Source organism: Bicyclus anynana, chromosome 13 (genome assembly GCF_947172395.1).
Source record: "Bicyclus anynana chromosome 13, ilBicAnyn1.1, whole genome shotgun sequence".
NCBI lineage: Eukaryota > Metazoa > Arthropoda > Insecta > Lepidoptera > Nymphalidae > Bicyclus > Bicyclus anynana.
Window position 1 is genome coordinate 13,916,377 of NC_069095.1, and position 18,884 is coordinate 13,935,260.

Consider the following 18,884-nt stretch of genomic DNA (forward strand, 5'->3'; position numbering starts at 1 on the left):
TATTCAATAATTGTGAAGTCCGAGTCGCAGCCTGCGACTTTAAGACTGAGAACGGATATATCGAGGGAAACACAGATGCAGCACTCTAGCCCCCCATTAGTACTGTCGAGTATATTTACAATAGCATACGAGTAGATGGAACCGTAGCGATCTGATAGATGTCACGAGAATCAAAGGTAACGGTTGTGAAGGCAATCTTTTCACATTATGTTTTATTTGCGGTTTTGTTTGGTTACAGTTTTAGTTGCTAAGCCAGGGGGCGCTCGGCCCGCCGAGCCTCGCTGGCCGTGTCCTGATATATTTTATTTCGTTTTGTTCGATGAGTTCACAGTCAGTAGCGCTAGCGGCGCCCCGCTTCCCCGTAGTGACATCCGGCATGGCATTTAGACATTCTTACGCTCGGCCTGTCTTCACTATTCTTCGACGCCTCCCGATCTAGCCGCGCGCGCGTGCGACGGTTCGACCGATCGAATCGTTCGAGTCCTCGCCCCTCGCCGTCCGAGGACGCTCGCTCCGGAGCCGGGTCGGCGGCCGCCCCGGCGCGGTCGCCCCGGTCGCTCGTCGCCGCCTCGAGCGAGCGGTGCTCCCAAAAATGATGTATTCCCTGTCCCCGAAGTTGGAGGAGTCGCCGGCCAGCCCGGAGCCCGCCGAGGAAGCCGCGCCGGATCCCAAGCTCGACTCGCGCCGGAAATCCACCCCCTGGAAAAACTTCAACCTCAAACGCCAGCTCTCCAAAGTGGACCTCAAGTTCAAAGCCGCCTTCGCGCCCGTCGAGAACGAGGAGAATGTCGAAAAGAGCAATTCGCAATTTTACTGCGAGCCGGGCCCCGCGGAGGCGGCGCCCGAGCCGACGCCCGAGCCGGCGGCCGAGGCCGGCGCGTCGTCGCCCGACAGCTCGGAGGCGGCCGACGCGTCGGACGAGGACGCGCGGCGCGCCGACGCGTTCGAGCGCATGCACCGCGAGCTGCACGAGGGCCGCGCGCCCGACGCCTTCGACCGCATGCACCGCGAGCTGCAGGAGCGCTGGCAGGAGCAGGAGCGCGCGTCGCCCGAGGCGCCCGAGCGCGCGCCGCGGCCCGACTGCCTGCCGCTGTTCGACGAGGACGGCAAGCCGCTGCGGCCGCCGCGCGGCAAGCTCAAGCCCGCGCGCCCGCCGAGCGCGCCCGGCCGCCCGGCCAAGGACGCGGTGCGCGACCTGCGGCGCCGGCAGGCGGGCGCCCCGCAGGCGTCGTTCGCGGGCACGCTCATGCGGCGCTTCAGTAAGTACCCGCCGCTCGCGCCGCTCGGCTGGCGACCGTAGCGTGTGCCGTAGCGTAGTTCCGTTGGGTTGGTTTGGAATGGTAATGGTTTGGCGAGTTTGTATCGTTCACTAATACCGTAGATCCAGTTTTATCGAATAGACATTTTTGTACTAGTAGGTGGTGAGTAGCTAGAACTTTTGACGTTCGGGAACATTCGAGCCCACTCCTTGCCGAGCTGCGAGTCGCCACCGGCGGACGGTGCGACCGCAGGGTTCAGTATGCGAACGGTATCACGAAGTCGGTGAATCATGCTTTTCGCTTTTTGTGATATTTGGCTTTTTTATTTATTTTTATATCATATTTATGTACCGATCAGAGCGACCCGCCGGCGCGCCCCGCGCCCCCTCCCCCGGTAATGGATCTGTTTCTGTTTCCGAAGGACGAGGACTCCTCCGATGACGAGTCGAGCTGCCTAAAGTTGCTATTCGGTGACCTCTTCGGTAACTGTCCCCACAGTGAGCGACTGCATCGCTAGCTAGTGACGAGCGTGTGTTGTCTCGGTGCGCTCGTAGCGTGCTAGTGCACCCGCTTGTAGCGCGGGCGCCGACCGCCCGACCGTCTGACCGATCTCATTTCCTCAGGAGAGTTTGTAGCGAGACTTTGCGCCAGACCCGACCGTACCGTCGGAGAAGAGCCGACAGAGCGAGTCATAGAAGTGCCCACGAGGATAGGTATGACGCCGGCACACACACTAACAGGCCCCGGCCACACGTCGACTAACCGCGCCCCGCGCCCCCCGGCCTCCCCTCACCTCGTATGTGACGTAATCGGGTGGCGGTTTACTCATTTATGTTTAGTTCCTTGTATTTGTTTGTTCCGTTCCTTCGGTACACAGCTTCATGTAACCTATACGTGCGTACACACGTGTCGCGGGCGGCGGGCGTCTGTGCGTCGTGCGTCGTGCGGAGACCGTCTGTGTTGTAGATGAACGGGCCGGGCGCGGGCGCGAGCGGGCCCGGCGGCGCGGCGAGCGGCGCGGCGGGCGGCGGCGGCGGCCGCGCGGTGCGGCGCTCGCGCTCGCAAGGTACCCGCAAACTGCACAAGTGCCTCTCCACCGCGTCCGACGTGTTCGCCGCGCCCCCCGCCCCGCATTCTCTGCTCACGACGCGACAGTATTGCAGTTTTGGTAGTACAGTCACCTTTATACGACCTCTTGGACCTTTCCGATCTGAAGCAGTCGCAATTTCTCCTTTAGTTATGATTTCGTTTCGTTTCGGCCCGACGCCCCGTCCGCTCCGTCCGCGGCTCGCGAAGCGAACGAGCGGATCGCGAGCGCTCGCGTGGCGGGACAGTGCGCGCCCGCAGTCTAGTTGTAGAATACTGACGTATCGTTGTGTTGGTTACGACAAATGTACCAGATAGTTCACGTGTGCATAACTGTGACGTCACGAGCCCGGCTGCTGTCCCGCCCCGTGCGTGACGCGAGCGGGCCGAGGGCCACGTTACGTTTTGTTGACGGCGAGTCTTGCCTCTTCGTTATTCTTCTCGTTTGACATTTATTTTACTTACTTTTTTATTTTTATTTACACTACCTACATCTTCACTTCCATAACTATAAAACTTTGTACATTTTAATCCAAAATTGAAGATTCAAAAGTAACTAACAAAACTACATTTTACATTGGTATTTTCAAAAATCTTCAATTTCAGGATCCAAATGAAATGTTACTTTTACCATATAAATTTTAATGATACTTTACTGTGAATTGAAAAAAATATTCTTTAATTTCATACACTCTCGTCCAAATTTCTTAAAATAAATTGAATACTTGACAAAAACCATGTAGGTACCTCACACACACACTACTTCGTACCGAGATATTCATTTGATCAATTTCCAATTTCAGATCGGAATCATTTACTAGGTAACCATTGCAGTGTACGCCTTCGTATGACTATCTCTTGTGGCCACGTAGTAGTGCCCCCCCCCCGGCCCGCGCCGCGCCCCCCGCGCTCCCGCTGCGGCTGCGTCGGCGGGGCAGCGGGGGCGCGGGGGGGCGGCGCGCTCTCCCGCTTGTGACTCATTGTGGTTTGTTTGTCGGTACAGAGCCGCCTATTCCGCAGACTCTCGCCTCTCTGGAGTACTCACAGATCATGCAACCCAATGGTACCCGGCGACATACGCATCGATACTATATTTTTATCTCCTTTGTTGTTCTTTTGTACGGTGGCTTGTCACGGGCTGCGGTCCTGAATGTGTCACGCAGTAGACGGTTTGTTGTCCTTAGAGTCGAAATTGTGGCTGTCTCTTACGATGTTCTCTCCACTGCACCTCGGCGCACTTTGCTACTCTTCGGCATGACTCTTAGACGTAAGAAAAGGTGACTTACTACTGAAAACTATCTCTCCCTCACTTACTCTATCACTCGCTCGGACGCGTCGCGGTCCGGTGGCGCCGCGCGCGCCGGTTGCGCGTGCGGCGCCACCGGTCTGCGCTGCCGCTCCCGCCACGCGCCGGCGACCCGCCGCGCAGCCGGCCGGCAGCGGCGCAGGCGATCGGCACTCTGTCGCTAACCGTACTGTTAGTCTTACTGTTTATTAACCGCTGTTGAGTACATGACATTATCTTTTTTTTTCTAGCTCGACCACAAAGCAAAAAGTTTATATGGCTCGTTTTTGGCTGCCTCTATATACGGCTGTCCTTATGTCTATGTATGCTTACAGTAATTTTCTTATTAAGATTCACTAGACGCATGCGCGCTCCGCGACACGCACACCGCTCCTTGTTTTATCACATATTATAAGTAGCTGTTATATTTTTATTGCATTAAACTTGTTTGTCCGTCCACATGAACGCTTCGTATTAGTGACATGGATGAAACTGAACTGTACGTAACTGACCGAGCGGCCCCGCCAGTAGCGCCAGTAGCGCCAGTAGCGCGTAGACCCCGTAGCTCCCTAGCGGCTAGCCATCCTCCGCTGCCGAGGGCCGCACCCCCACCGCTCGCGCCATGGTCCGACGTGCACCCCATCTCCGCTTCACCCGTCGCTTCCGTCGCCGTCGGCGGCCCGAACTTGCTGTCATCCACGACGCTGTATTTTCATTTCGTGTGAAGCCATCATTTTCATTCTTCATAACAAGTCGTCGTCTCTGAGAGCCCGTGTCCCGACCGCCCCGATACTCGTGTGAAACTAACGAAATGCTACTAATACCGTTGTGTAAATAAGCTGAGATTGGACGGGCATGCAACAGATTCGGCATGATCCTCTTTACGCCCTCGTGGTCTGTTTGCAATGAGCACGTCGTTCCGCTGCCGCTGGAGGAATGGTTTCAGCTAATTTCACAACCGCACACATTCTCCGCTAGTTCTAGCGCAACTCGTAGTGACTGTGGGGCGACGCTCGCGGCGGCTGACGTTTTATTTTTAAAGTTAAAAACTTCTGCTACGTCTAAATGAAAAGTCCGTACTTTAAGTTCCACGTCCTCGGAGAGCAACAGCCGCGGCGAGAGTCGCGCCTAGAGTCCCGTAGCAAGAGTGCTACGAGACTCACACTGAGGTCACGCGTTCAGTTCGGCATCGCTCGATTCATGATCATTTTATCTTGGGAAATATCGCTCTACCTTTTCAATATTTCATGAGCATGAATTTAGAAATGGTTTCACAAAGAAATATTTCCGGAATTCATCAATGTGAAAGCGAAGCGATGCTCGACGGACCGCGCGGCCAGGCCCGAGGCGGAGGCCCGAGCGAGGCGCGTCGCTCGGGCGCCGGCCTTGCCCGGCGGAGGGATAATCTGTGTTTTGCACCAACCGGCCGCGTAGACAAGCTGGACAGCTCGTTCTCGCGCTCGCGCTCCAGCAGCATGTCGAGCCTGGAGAACATCTCGCAGGAGGGCATCCAGTGCCTCGCCTTCGCCGATAGCTACACGAAAAAGTCTGGTGAGTGCACTTTGACTATCGATCCAGTGGGCCTCGGATGCGACCCACGACATCTCGTGAAGACAAATCGACCGATAGCGCCGAAGCAGACCTTTCGTTGCGTTGAGACGAAAAAGACAGCTATATTTCTGGTATGTTCGCAAATGGTCATTTTGTCTTCACGAGATGCCGTGGTTCGCAAGCTAGGATTATTGATGAACTCCCAAAAAAGTTCTATTTAGATATTCTAAAAAAATTATTATATAGTCACTTTAAAACTAATAATTAGCTAATTCTTACATTAAAATTATCAAATTTTACTGAAAATTGATATGATTTAGAATTATTGCGAAAGTTTTAATACTTCACTTCCCAAAAATATGTTTCGAAAATGTACTTACAAAATTATTTTCTTTTTTTTTCATTATTTTGCCAGACTATGGTACATGTAGATAAATTTCATAATAGGTCATATAAATAATTGTATTTTTAACACATATTCTGCCATAGTTGGCGTGCAAAATATAAACCTGTTCAATTTAAAAATTACAATTCAAAAGTAAAAAAAATAAGAACAAAGTCAGAATACAATGAATATTATAATAAATATCAATAATATGGTTAATTCTGCACTATTTTAATTTTTTTCACCTATGTAATCATTGACACTGTAATATAACTTTTCCATTAAAAATCAAATGTCTTCTATTTTTATTCAGAGCTAATTTTTTTATGCTGTCAGGCAAGTGGTCATAATATATAGTTACCGCCATTTGGGTATAAAAGATTTTTTTTATTGCAACCAGACCGAAAGGCATTACTTATGAGCAGTGGTGGTCTTAGGGGGTGGTGAGTGAGCAAGGCAAACGCCCTGGGGCCTCGCCTCGCCAGAGACTCGCGTGTCAAATATGTTTAATAGTCTAACAAGCGGTCGATCAAAAATTGCAAGAATTTTTTGAAGGTCTTTTGTAGTGTTACTGAAAATCTTATTTTTTTAAAATGATCTCACTTGATAACCTTTGGTGATTGTGGTGATTTAAGATCAAACGCCTTTATTATTGCTGCGAAATAGTCTGTCTTACTTCTCTTAAATATTTAAGAGGCCTTTTTCTCCCGCTGGGACATCGTAATCACTAAGGCCGCTACTGCTCCCAAAGATGCTCGTGTAGACATTATGACAGTTGCGCCCCTGCCCGCAGACCCCACGACGCTGCTGCCGACGCTGTGGATCGGCACGACGCTGGGCTCGGTGCTGACCGTCATGATCAGCCTGCCCGACACCGAGCTGCGGCACACGCAGCCCGTCGTCGTCTCCACCAGCGGTGAGATTATCGCTTATTGCCCAATATTAATGGTGCTGCTTCAATTTGTAGGTATGACTCTATAATGATCACTATCAGATGTCAATGATAAACGGGAGCGACGGCTTATCGTACTTTTCGAGGCACAGAAATATTACAACGCCGACTTCCCAACTCCGAGCCTGATCCAGAAGTCGAACGCGAGACCACATGATCCGTAGACATAAAGGCTAACCACAGTGGTTGGCTAGATACCTAGCCTAAAAACAACAACGCAATATGTATATCCGTACAGCGAATTGACCCAAGTTTAATCAACGATATACTGAGTTAATACCATGTTTCTCAATTTTTCCAGGTGGCCCTATTTTTAGATTAAAAGGTTCAATATTGGCGATGTCATTTTTGGACTGCAACGGTGCTTTAATCCCCTACTCGTACGAAAGTTGGAAGGACGACGGTAAAGACGTAAGTAGACATGCCTGAGCTAATCGTCATCCATTTGAAATGTCTCAAGTTGTTTATATAATTTAGAATACATAAAATTCTAAATTCATTTATTTAAATTAAGCTTATTTTACAAGCACTTTTGAGACGTCTAGTTATGTTGTCATTGAATGGTGGTAAGTAAAGTCGAAAACTTAAAATTAAAGTTACGAGGGTTCATCACTACAATCACACCTTCTTTTAAAATTGTCTACGTGTTTATGAACGTACACTAAATTGTCAAATATGTACTGACAATGTACTCATTATTTTTATTTCTTTAAATTTCTCCCTTAATGACTCTTAAGGACCCATTGTATATATATCGCACGAACAGCAAACAGTGCTATCAACCAGATCTAATTCCTAATTATTAAGCTTAACATTGACTTGCTGCACGTTAGGTAATGTTTATGCATTTTGTTTTCTTCTTATTGAGCAGTGACTCCGTAGAAATGTAGTTTTCTGACCAATGTTTCACGATGCACACAAATACCTTGGACAAACACAAAACACTCCTAATGCATCCTGTGACTCTTCTCAAAGACATGTTGAATTGACTCAATACCTGCGTCGGTTGTTGAGCGATCCCTAGTAAAATTAAACTGCTTAGTGTGTAATAGATTATTATTAATACTAAAATAACCAAGCAACTGATTTAACATAAGTTTCATCAAGTAAGGAAATACACCACATTCAAAACAATAGGGATGATGACAGTTTTTAAATTGTATATAAATTAAAAGTATGCTAATAGTAAAGCTATTTTGTAAAAGTAACAGGGTATCTGCGATCATTACTTTCGGAGCTACAGGGATTTAAAGGGTCAGATTTGCGGCGCTGCCGCGGACCCCTGAAAAACGCGCCATACAAAATGGCACGAACTTATGACGTCGTAGGCAATTAATGATCGTTAAATTTGTATGGGCGTTTAAACAAAATTACTAATATCTTTGTTATTTCTGCGTTTATGTTTATAGTTCACATATTAAAAATGTCACATTTAATGTAAGGAAGCTAAAACTGTATGAATTTTCATCTAATTACGATAAAATATTTTTAATAGATTTTGAAATTTTATAATCTTATTTATTTTGCAAATATCCAGTCAATCTTTGCTTTTTATGTATAAATTAGTTAACATTGACCTTATTTACCCGAATGTATCATTAAAATCAATATATTCAAACCTAGTCATCATCCCCATTATCATTAAATATTACGGCTAGATCTGACGCAACAATACCAATCAACGATTTTACAACATTGACTGAGATTCCCCACAGGTTAGTTTTCTTATCATTAATCAATTTAAATGCTTTTAAAACATCCGTGCTGCTAACATGTCTAAATGTAATTTTTTCATTACATGTAGGCACACTGTTCTCCAGTAAAAAGATTGCAGTCTTCGGTAAAGAGTTGTAGAAACAGGAAATTTAATAAAAAAATATTCAAAAGTTATTGCAACCTCAAAATCTGCCGTTACGCAGTTATTGTTCACATAAAGTTTAACATTGCCAGTGCGTAGACTCACTCTTTCTTCATTAGTTATTTTCCAAGTTGTTTTTGTTATATTATTACTATTTTTTATTTTCGTCAGTATATGAAGTAATTTTGCTAATCGGCAATCTTGCCTGAAATTCTTGGAAAATAATTTGACACGTTTGTACCATATAAATCATACAATCTCTCCCTTTTCTTATGCAATTCTGGTGTGGCCTACACGCTGAATACCATTACATCAGTAATGGTAAATGTTTTACTTACGAAGATGGTATGGTAAGCCCGTGTGGCGTGCGCTGCGCTCACTCGAAGAGAGCCGTTTGTAATGACAGCCCGCTGTCACCGTTGTGTGCAGTACAGGGACCGGCGCGAGCGCACGCCCACCAAGCAGGGCTCCGGCAGCAGCCACCAGAGCCCCGGGCCGGCGCCGGGCGAGGCGGGCGACCGCCAGTTCGTCGTCATCGCGTCCGAGAAGCAGGCGCGCGTGGTGGCGCTGCCCAGCCAGAACTGCGTGTACCGGCAGCAGATCGTCGACACGGACTTCGTCGTCAAGTCCGAGATCGTCAGTTTAAAAGGTTAACGCCCCTTCTGCTTCTCTGTGCCGCGCCCGTTTACTTTGCGTTACAAGGTTTTGAACCGATCTCTCTCGTAACATTCGATTCCAGAACTTCTTCCTCCCCCAAGATTATTATGAATTATGTCAGTGATAATTTCTGCAAATGTTTAGCGAGTGTGCCAATGTGAAGCGGTTAATATGAGAGAATCGATAGCTTTTTTTGATCGAAGATAATTTACCCAAGTACTTAACAGTGTGAATCACAATTGAACTTGTAACGCATGTAAAGTCAAAACTCGATTGTTTGGACATCGATTATCGGGTCGGATTATCATGATCATGGGTTTATTGAAATGTGAAATCGGTTTTCAAACTCTGAAAACAATTCTCGAACCGATCGAATCGACGAAGTGAAGTATATCGCTTATTCAATCAGCCAATATACAGATTTTCGATTATCCGAATGCCTCATGGCAACAATAATGATTAATCTAACTGGATCGATCATCGAACCTCGGATTGGTCCCGGCGGAGGTGAGACGCTCTCCGGGGCAGGTGGTGAGCGTGAGCGCGCGGTGTGTTGCAGACAGCGTGTGCCTGGTGAACTACCTGTCGAGCGGCCACCTGGCGGCCTACAGCCTGCCCAGCCTGCGCCCGCTGCTGCTCGCCGACTTCCTGCCGCTGTCCGAGCTCAGGTACGCCGCCGCCGCAGCCGCCGCGATCACACTCTTTGCCAATTCTTTATTCAATACACGAAAACTGAAACTGCTCTGAATAAGATCAACTTTGTAGCTCTCTCTATTTGTGAAATCAGATACAGTGCAGAAAAAATAAACCGGCCAGCTTCCGTTTTCGGAAATTCTTATTAATATTATTAATTAATATCGGTTCAATCGAACCGTCAAGTGCGGGGGTGCGCACCGCCCCCGCCGGACTCCCCTGCACCCGATCGAGGCACTAAATGATAAACGGCTTTTTTCTATTTATATTCCCTAGATACAACTAGCTTCGCAACGTCGGCATGAGAATGCTGTATTTTTACGCTACCGGAGATTTTAAGATTTGTCATTTTACGATTTCTGCATTCCATCGCCCGTCACGAGTTCAGCCACGTCTTACACCCGCTACTTTATCATTTGGGGGCCGACCGAACGAGGTCCGAGTGTCGATCGACGCGGAGCGCGCCCGTGCGGCGCCCGCACGTGCTCCGCACGAGCCGCACGGCCGCACGCGCCGCACGGGCGCGCCGTCGTCTCCCACGGCAGCACCGAGCCGCTAGAGCTAGCCGCGCTCTTTCCGATCACGAAGTAGACAAAATTTTGCAAACTCGTCGAGCACCTCCTGTGCTTTGAATATTTGGCACCTCTCATCTACTCTTCCGTCGGACATCGGACACGACACACCACACTGCGAGCCGCGCCGGTGCTGGCGGTGTACATACACGCCCCACACGGAATGCGCCCGACACGTCGCATCGATGTCCCTAGTGCTAATGAACTTCATCAGTGTTTGACCCTCACGCCATGGCGACATTGACCTCTACCCAGCATCACTAGACCGTCGCGAGCTCTGCGGCCGCGCCGCCCCGCTCCGGCCCGCTGGCGCCGACGCCGCCACAGCGAACGTTCTCGCGAGCGGGTCGAGGCGGCGCCAGCGGGCCGGCAGCCGGCGGCGCCGCCGCAGCGCTCGGCGAGCCGACACTGACCGGCGCCTGTGTTCCCGGTAGCTTCCAGACACAGTCCAAACAGAGGGGTATCGTAGACCCCATGCTCTCCATATGGGGCCAGCAACTAATAGTTAACGAGGACACGGATCAGTAAGTCGATCGTAGCGGAGTTGCGTTAGTCATGTACCCATCACCCGCGGCCCGCTCCCGCTAGACTCAGCTCACGCCCGACAGCTTGGCCCCTCCCGCGCCCCTCCGCGCCCCTCCGCGCCCCGACCGCTCCTGGACTCGGACGAATACTTACCCTCGTGTTTTTCGATTGGTTTGTGATTTTGTCTAAATATTTTAAGTTGACTGTCGGAATGTAACGTGTTTATGATACCTATTTGAATGAGTTTGTGATTGTCCCGATGTACTCTGTCAAGACTTTCATTATATCTGTAAATGTCTATCGTACATTACACACTCGACTGATGCACGTACTCACAATGATTCGGTCCAGTCCGTCCGTCGCTTGCTCCGCCCCGTACCCGACGAGCCTCACACACACACAGTCGTACACCTCACGTCACCTCACGTCACCTCACACCCTCACACCCTCACACCCTCACACGCCTCACACTCCTGCCACTACTACATGTCAGTCGACACGATCTTCCGCTGTTCACCGTCTCTCTCTCTCCTGCCTGTTTCTGCGAATATTCTCTCCGCGCATGCTGGCTTTGAACGTTTTCTCGATCTTTTACTATTTTCCCTCATTGGCATTTTCATTTCGCATATTTGCTTTTTAAATTACATAATAGAATTTAAAACCTATCACAGAATTTTTAACAGAGGAACCCGATGAATAAAGGTGAGGATATTTTTATACTTAATTAGATTTTGATGTTTTTTTACACACACGAGTAGATGAATCTGATCTATCAGGTAAATCGAATAGGTAGTAAATGATGAAAAGTTAGCTCTAAACTGAAGCTATAGAAAAAGTTGTCTCAGTCTGCGCAACGACACCGAGCCGCTGGCGAACTGACAGTTCAAATATTGAAGTGCACGAGGACATGCCCGGTACAATGTATTTTATATTTATTTCATTACTAGGTAATCGTTTTCGTGTTAAAAGTCGTTCGAATCACATCAAAATTAAATTACTCAGTCTTAATTAAAGAAAAACAAAATCAAATTCGCTACTTTTGCGATGTTTTCTTTGGAATTATGTTGAAACTTACACCGCGGCTTACAGTTTGTCGACTTGTCAGTGAGAATAATAGAAATATAAAACAAAATAAGTAAGTTGAATTTGTGGGTGTGGGTAATAAGGCTTTTTTGAAAGACCTCGTCCAAGCAGCATTGCTGTGTTGCGGTTTAAAGACCGCGGTTGCCAGTGATTCATTACAGGCACACGGGGCCGTGGAGCTCACATGTGCTTCGGATCGATGCACACTGGACAGGATTTTATAGGACGTGCTTCTTGCATGCTCTGCGAAATGATGCGGTGCATCCACTTAGGTACCATCGGGTGGACAAACCTTCAATCATAATAATAAAAAAAAAATGTTTTGATAATATAGCGAGTGCACGATTCAAAGATATATGAATCCGGCAGAGCAGAGCCGACTGTGACCTGTGCATACATTGCAGGATAGCGAAGACCTTCTGCTTCAGTAACCGCGGGCACGGCCTATACCTCGCCTCGCCCACAGAGATACAGAAGTTCACCATCGACGCCGAGTTCTGGTGAGGACAGCTCCGATATCATTTATTTATTTTAATCTTTTACTTCATAACTTCTGCAACTCTTATCCTGTAATACTCACTTATACAACACCAAAATCAAGTGCAGGATACCTAATGAGGATAAAATGGCTTACCGTCCTTTCATCGGTTTACCCATATAATTATACGAATATACTACAATTAATGTAAAAGTTTTTGTGTCATTTTTGTTTGCCATTTTGACAATGACAGATCTTTATTATTAGATCATCAAGATCATGAAGATCATGTGATTGTGTGCAATCCCACATAGTCAACTGTGTGGGAATCGCATGTAGGATGTCGTACGCTGAGTGTTGGAGATGTCTCGTGTGTGGTTGCAGCACCCAGCTCAACGAGATGGTGGGCGAGCTGTTCCTGCCGCGCGACATGCCCGAGCCGCCCAAGGAGAGCTTCTTCCGCGGCCTGTTCGGCGGCGGCGCGCGCCCGCTGGACCGCGAGGAGCTGTGTGAGTCGTCGCCGCCCTCTGCCCTCATGTGTTCCGTCGTGTGTGCAGCGCCTGACCGCTCTCCTCTCTCCGCAGTCGGCGAGGGCAGCGGCAAGCCCAACCGCGCCGTGGCCAAGCACATCCCCGGCCCGTCGCTGGAGGCGCTGGGCGCGCGCGCCGGCTCGGCCGCCAGCGAGGTGTCGCGCGCGCACCAGCTGGTGCTGGAGCGCGGGGACAAGCTGTCGCAGCTGGAGGAGCGCACGGAGCGCATGCACATGCAGGCGGGCGAGTTCTCCTCCTCGGCGCACCAGCTCATGCTCAAGTACAAGGACAAGAAGTGGTACCAGCTGTGAGCCGCGGCGCCGGCGGCGCAGCGCTCGCCGTGACGGCGCGAGCGGCGGCGCAGAGGATCTCGCATTCGGGCAGCGCCGGCGCCCCGCGGTAGAGCTTAGCGACCTTCGAGATTTTACTGAACGTTAGAACTCTTCGTAGGCGTGACTCGAGCAACAAACGCACAACTCCTCCCGTCGCACGCACGTCGCGGCGCCGCCTGCGAGCCGTGGCGATCAATTATTTCTGTGCCTCGACGAGTCGCGCGACCCGGCGGCGCCTCGGTCGCGCCGTCGACTGATTTGTCAGAGTCCAATAGTTGTTAGAGAAGAAGTCGCGACGACGTCAGCAAGCGGCCGAGCGGCGCCGCGCGCACGTATCGTTCACATTCCTCCGTGCGATGTGATATTGTAAATATTATTACTTACTATATACTTAATCTTTTTATACAGTGTACCTTATATATGACTAAAGTAGTGATTTCTCTATATCGCACTCTTCCCGTCTAGCGTCTTCTCCTGTTTCCCACCACACGTCCCGCGCCGCCGGCGCCGCGTGGCTGCAGTGGGCGAAACTTTTTATAGGTCCGGATGAGCGACAAACTAACTTAACTAAATAATAGGAACGATGTTGATCTGTATAAAGTATTGAATAAATAAATAAATAAATAAATAAATGTTATAAAAAGGTTGAAAAATGAAGAAGCATTGGATGACAATAATTTAGTTACTCGTTCGACGGAGAATCAGTTCCCGCGCGTGATGTTCTTCATTTGGTTCTCGATAATGTTAATATATTTCATTGAATTTTAATATAATGTTTTTTTATCTGATTTCATTGTGCGCTTTTTTTTTGATTCCCGTTCGTAGTAGAATAGTTTTGTGTCGTTTTATAAATTGGAGTGGGTCGGGCGACCGCGGAGCGGCCGGCTCCGCAGCGAAGGCGCGACCGCTCGCGTCGCAACGACGCGAACGTCACGAAGGCCAGTAGGCAGTAAGCCAGGCGCTAGGCGCTGACCAGACCAATCGGTGTCGTGTCGATGTTGTTAGATAAATAACTAACTAATACTAAATAAAACGATAACTAATATTACATTGTAAAAATAACTGAGTAACTAAGTGCACTGTACGAATAGGTAAGGCGCCGCGTGGAGCCGACGCGCCGGCGCGTGTCGCGAGTTTTAGCTTTTCTTGAGCTGCTGTCGGCAGCTGTCGGCGGCTGTCGGCAGCTGTCGGCTCCGGGCGACGTAGTGTAGCGTACAGCGGCGTGTGGCGGCATTGACTAATACTCGTGGTGACGTAAGCTCGGTGACGTCACATTAATACCTACTCGTTAACTTAGGGTAGACAGAAAAGTGAGTAGATAAATAATTGGCGTGCAGTTTAATACGTATTGGTTTTGCCGTAAATCAATAGACACTCATACGTGCGGCATACCAAAACATTACTGTGAACAATTTTTCCACCTATATGTTTGAGCTAACGGTTTTTAGTCTCATACGCAGACTCAGCGCACATGTGGTACTCTTTGTGAGGGAATGCGATAGATGCTTTACAAAATGTCTATACACTGTCTAATGTAATTATAATTACAATCGAATAATTTTAAAATTCGACAGTTGGGCGGACGTCGTATCAGTAATGTATGTAGGTACCCCCAAAAGGTTATGACCCCAATTAAAATACGTCGAAACAAAATGTCATTTGTCTGCGGCTGCGCAGGTACAATTACAGTCATATATGTTAGACGCGTGGTTGCCGGTAGGTACATTAAAGATGTCAAATAGTTGAAATGTTGTAGGCGATGGCAACGGTGACAATGTGCTACGGTTGCCGCGGCAGTCGGCAGCTGTTGCCGTAAATGCCCAACACCCGAACGTCTGTTACTGCGCATAGTTCGACGCCGCCTACTACCTACATACCTACCTAGTACCTAAAGTCGTTATCATGAAAGAAGTCCCCCAGACGCCGCGTCTGGGGGACTAATGTCTTAATGGCGCTCATTATAATTTGGTAATGGCGGTCTTATTGTCATTTGTGTAAGGCGCTGTTAATTGTAGTTCAGGTTTTAGCCGTGGGACGTCTTTCATTAAAAGGATTCTATGTGTTGATCGAGTGATGATCGAGTGAGCGGAGTGGGGAGTGTGCTACTGTTGTTAATTGATGATGAGTGAATGTGTGAAGGGATTGAGTATATTTTACGTTTGAATCTAAATCGCACTTTTTTGCTTTCTATAAATAATGTTATTTTAATTGTATCCTTTTAATATCCCTACCATGGCTACATTGTTCGTTCCTAATGTATAAAACTGACTAGAAAAGCGACTAAATGAGTTTGTGCTATAGAATCTGCTACTCGTAGCACCTTGAGATGAAATGACTAAGTAGAGACAATGGCTGCGCACTGACCCTCTGACACGATCACAATATCTACTATTATAGGTAGGTACCTACCTAGAAAATGGTTAACGCTGATTCCGCTATCAAAGGAATCCCCTCCAGCATACTTGTACGTCAGTCTGCATTGTCACCGTCGTGTGTAAAGCTGCGGGCAACCCGCGGTGACTGTCTCGCGTATGAACACGACGCTATGGCTTGCAAGTTCGTTGATACACTCCCATGCTATGAGGGCGACGGGAGGGGACTGCGCGGAGCATCGCTACCCTCACCCGGCCCCCGCGGACCATCGGGAGGATTACGAACGAATTTTCCAAGCTTTCCCGCGAACGCGAGCGAGACGCCACATACGGAATCTGTCCGTAGCGTTATGCGTCCGTGATGAGGATCTGTATTATCTAAGTTTAATTTGTTGCGAGTTGCGCTGTAAATGTTAGATGCCAAAGGAAATTACGTTTTTCATACTCCATTTTGTACATAATATTGTCTAATCAGAATTAAAAGCTCTGCACTCGACGACATGTTCACGTATCTATCATACACTGAAAATATGAAATATCTAAATTATATAGTAGGTATAGTAGGTACATATACCTACCCATCTTACGTACCTATTTTATTAAACCAAAATTTCGAGGTTTGGCACTTTTTAATTTCTTTGTTCACATTCAAAGAATCGCTATATAAAAGACATCAACGCGCTTCTATTTTAACGTATTCATTTAATTTTGAATTATTTTTAATTTTACATTATTTGACTTTCGCCAATCATGAAATTATGACACAACTAGAAATTATCGATATATTTTCATTTATTCGAGAAAAATAATAAATCGTTAAAAAAACATTGGTTTACCGGACACAGTTAAAATGTTTACACATCTCTCAGCTTTATTAGAGTAAATTGTGAAACCTACGAGTACCTACCGTATCACACTAGTAGGCTCGTCGCACACCATCGGACGAGCTGCAGGCGGCTCGTCGCGTTGCGTGAACGCGTCGTCGGTGTGCAGGCGCCCTTGTTACGCGCTCATGTTGTATTTATGTTGGCATGTTACAGTTTATTGAGGGTTGCGAGCCGGTCCGCCGCACGGACGGATCGGTTGTATTATTGTAAAGATTGTAACTTATCGCTGTTCCGATATTACGAGTAGGTATATCACTAAAGTTTAAATATTTTAACCAGATTATTTTTGGTACGTTGACGTGTATACAAGCGATTACAGAATTGATTCGAGAAACAATGTATTTTCTTATCTATATTAATTAGAGGTTTTAGTGGAGATGGATATTTTAGAGATTCACTTGCAGGTTATATTGAGCTACAGTGATGTTAGGTCGCTGGTGAGATGTACCTACACGAACTGGGAGCGAGGCGACACTGAATGAGAGTTGTAAACAAACAAACAAACTTCAAGTTCGTGCGAGATGACGAGACACCGTTCGCTCAGCATTTCCGCGTGCGATGACGTCACAACAAATAGTTTCTATGCGTCTCGTCTCAACCGCATTGCTTCCTATAAACAATAGCACTATTCTGTGTTTATGGTTTCGCAACAATATAAGTTTCGAATTCGTCTCTATCTCTCTCTAACACGATACTCTACATAGAGAGTTAAATGGATGAATTCGAAGCTCGCACAGATAGTGCTAGATTTTATTAGCAAAATAAATAATTATATAATATTACAAAGTAAATAATTATGTAAAAAAAACAGTGTGCGACTTGCGTTGGGCCTGGCTAGGGCTACGACCCAACCTGACATCACTGAAGGCGGCAAAGCATACGCTACGCTTGCATTTTGAAGAAATACCTAATTGTTATGTACGTAGAGGCTCCAGGTGCGATGCGCAGCTCCCGCGTGCTGTAACGTAACGTAACGTAACGTAGCTCATACTCTGCCTTCCGAGATTAATTTTATGATACTTAATTACTGTAGATAACGCCAAAACTCTGTGTTGATACATTTTAATTAACCTTGTTTGTAACTAGCTAGATTAATAAATGTGCAATATTATTATATCTATATTTAAAAAGCTAGAGAAAGTAATGTGAAGTACCGACATACCTTATTTTATTTTATATATTTGGTGCTCACGTAGTTGTCGAGAGTATTACTTGTTAAGAATCGGAATTATATTTATTTCGTTATACGATTATATGTATTAAAATAGTGGGTACTTAAACATGCGCTTATTAAATATATCAACCTATCCCTTAGACACTTTGTGTGACAATGTTTAGTTTTCCTACAAAAATGTTTCTATATCGCGCCGACCGTTCGTCCGATCTATACACACAGACCAGTGTAAACATTGGCACCACTACAATTGAAAGAAAGCGGTCTACGCTATATAGGAGTGTTTCCGCTGAACGCAACAGTCGTGGTCGCAAATGAGCGCGACAATCTGACTGCGCTGCGTTTAGTGCGTTAAGTTTAATAATTCTACGAATGTTGTAGCGCTGGAGGACGCTGGCTCCTCGCTAGCGCCATCTATTCTAAAACCAGGAACTCGTCCAGAAAGAACGAATTCAACGTGATATTGAACACTCCGAACGTATCTGTATACTCACATTTACATTTATATAAATTGACAAAGTAAAATGACCCCAATGCTCTTTCATTTGAGTTCGAATTTCTACGATTGCGCTAACCTGCGGAAACTTATAACAACTTGAAAATGTATGACATCTAAAAGAAGCATTGGATTCTTATGGTCGATGTGTTTTTTATTAGACTGTCAGAAAGTCACACTGACGTTGCGTTAACGCATTAGCAGCGCAGACGCTGCGATTGACGCAACGCAGTAGGGACCCAATCCCTGAAGCTGCAACCATGCTGCTGTAGCTGGTGCACACGCACACAGGCGCAGTGTCTCTGCTGCAATGCCTTCGACGACGCTAGTGAGAAAGGGCTCGCAATCTCGGGATGAATTCGCTCTTTCCGGCCGAGGTCCGAAAGGTTCCCATTGTACGCGTTTATTCGGAAATTAAGGGACTAAATTATTAATAAGGTTTGTAAATAAATAAATAAATAATTACCAAAACTTGTGGCAAATTATTGATTGTTAAATTTGAATAACCGTAGTTCATTTGAAACATTGTTTTGTATTAAGACTTCCGTTGTAACGCTCGGACCGAGGACGAGGTTATGAAACTATACCTATACATATTGTATATAATGGATGCTGTTGAATTATATTATTTAGTTTGGTAGATGATTATAGTCATTATATATAAATACAAAATACAAATAAAATTATATCAAAACGAATCCAGCGTTTC

The 18,884-nt window shown here is 47.0% G+C and overlaps 1 protein-coding gene across 6 annotated transcripts in view; it reads left to right on the forward strand.

The window, feature by feature from the left end:
• The window catches only part of LOC112044497 (syntaxin-binding protein 5), a 249,122-nt gene extending 230,249 nt beyond the window's left edge, over positions 1 to 18,873 (forward strand). The window contains exons 16-26 of one of the 6 annotated variants that reach the window (XM_052885148.1): positions 617 to 1,259; positions 1,883 to 1,972; positions 5,065 to 5,181; positions 6,360 to 6,482; positions 6,820 to 6,929; positions 8,806 to 9,025; positions 9,593 to 9,701; positions 10,733 to 10,822; positions 12,311 to 12,406; positions 12,769 to 12,893; positions 12,969 to 18,873. In XM_052885148.1, coding sequence (XP_052741108.1) covers positions 617 to 1,259; positions 1,883 to 1,972; positions 5,065 to 5,181; positions 6,360 to 6,482; positions 6,820 to 6,929; positions 8,806 to 9,025; positions 9,593 to 9,701; positions 10,733 to 10,822; positions 12,311 to 12,406; positions 12,769 to 12,893; positions 12,969 to 13,225 — 1,980 coding nt within the window. In that variant the 3' untranslated portion in view covers positions 13,226 to 18,873. Of the gene's footprint in view, positions 1 to 616; positions 1,260 to 1,882; positions 1,973 to 5,055; positions 5,182 to 6,359; positions 6,483 to 6,819; positions 6,930 to 8,805; positions 9,026 to 9,592; positions 9,702 to 10,732; positions 10,823 to 12,310; positions 12,407 to 12,768; positions 12,894 to 12,968 lie in introns of those variants that run through there. The other 5 variants (XM_052885150.1, XM_052885149.1, XM_052885151.1 and 2 more) reach the window with 5 other exon arrangements.
• The last annotated feature ends 11 nt before the right edge of the window (positions 18,874 to 18,884 follow it).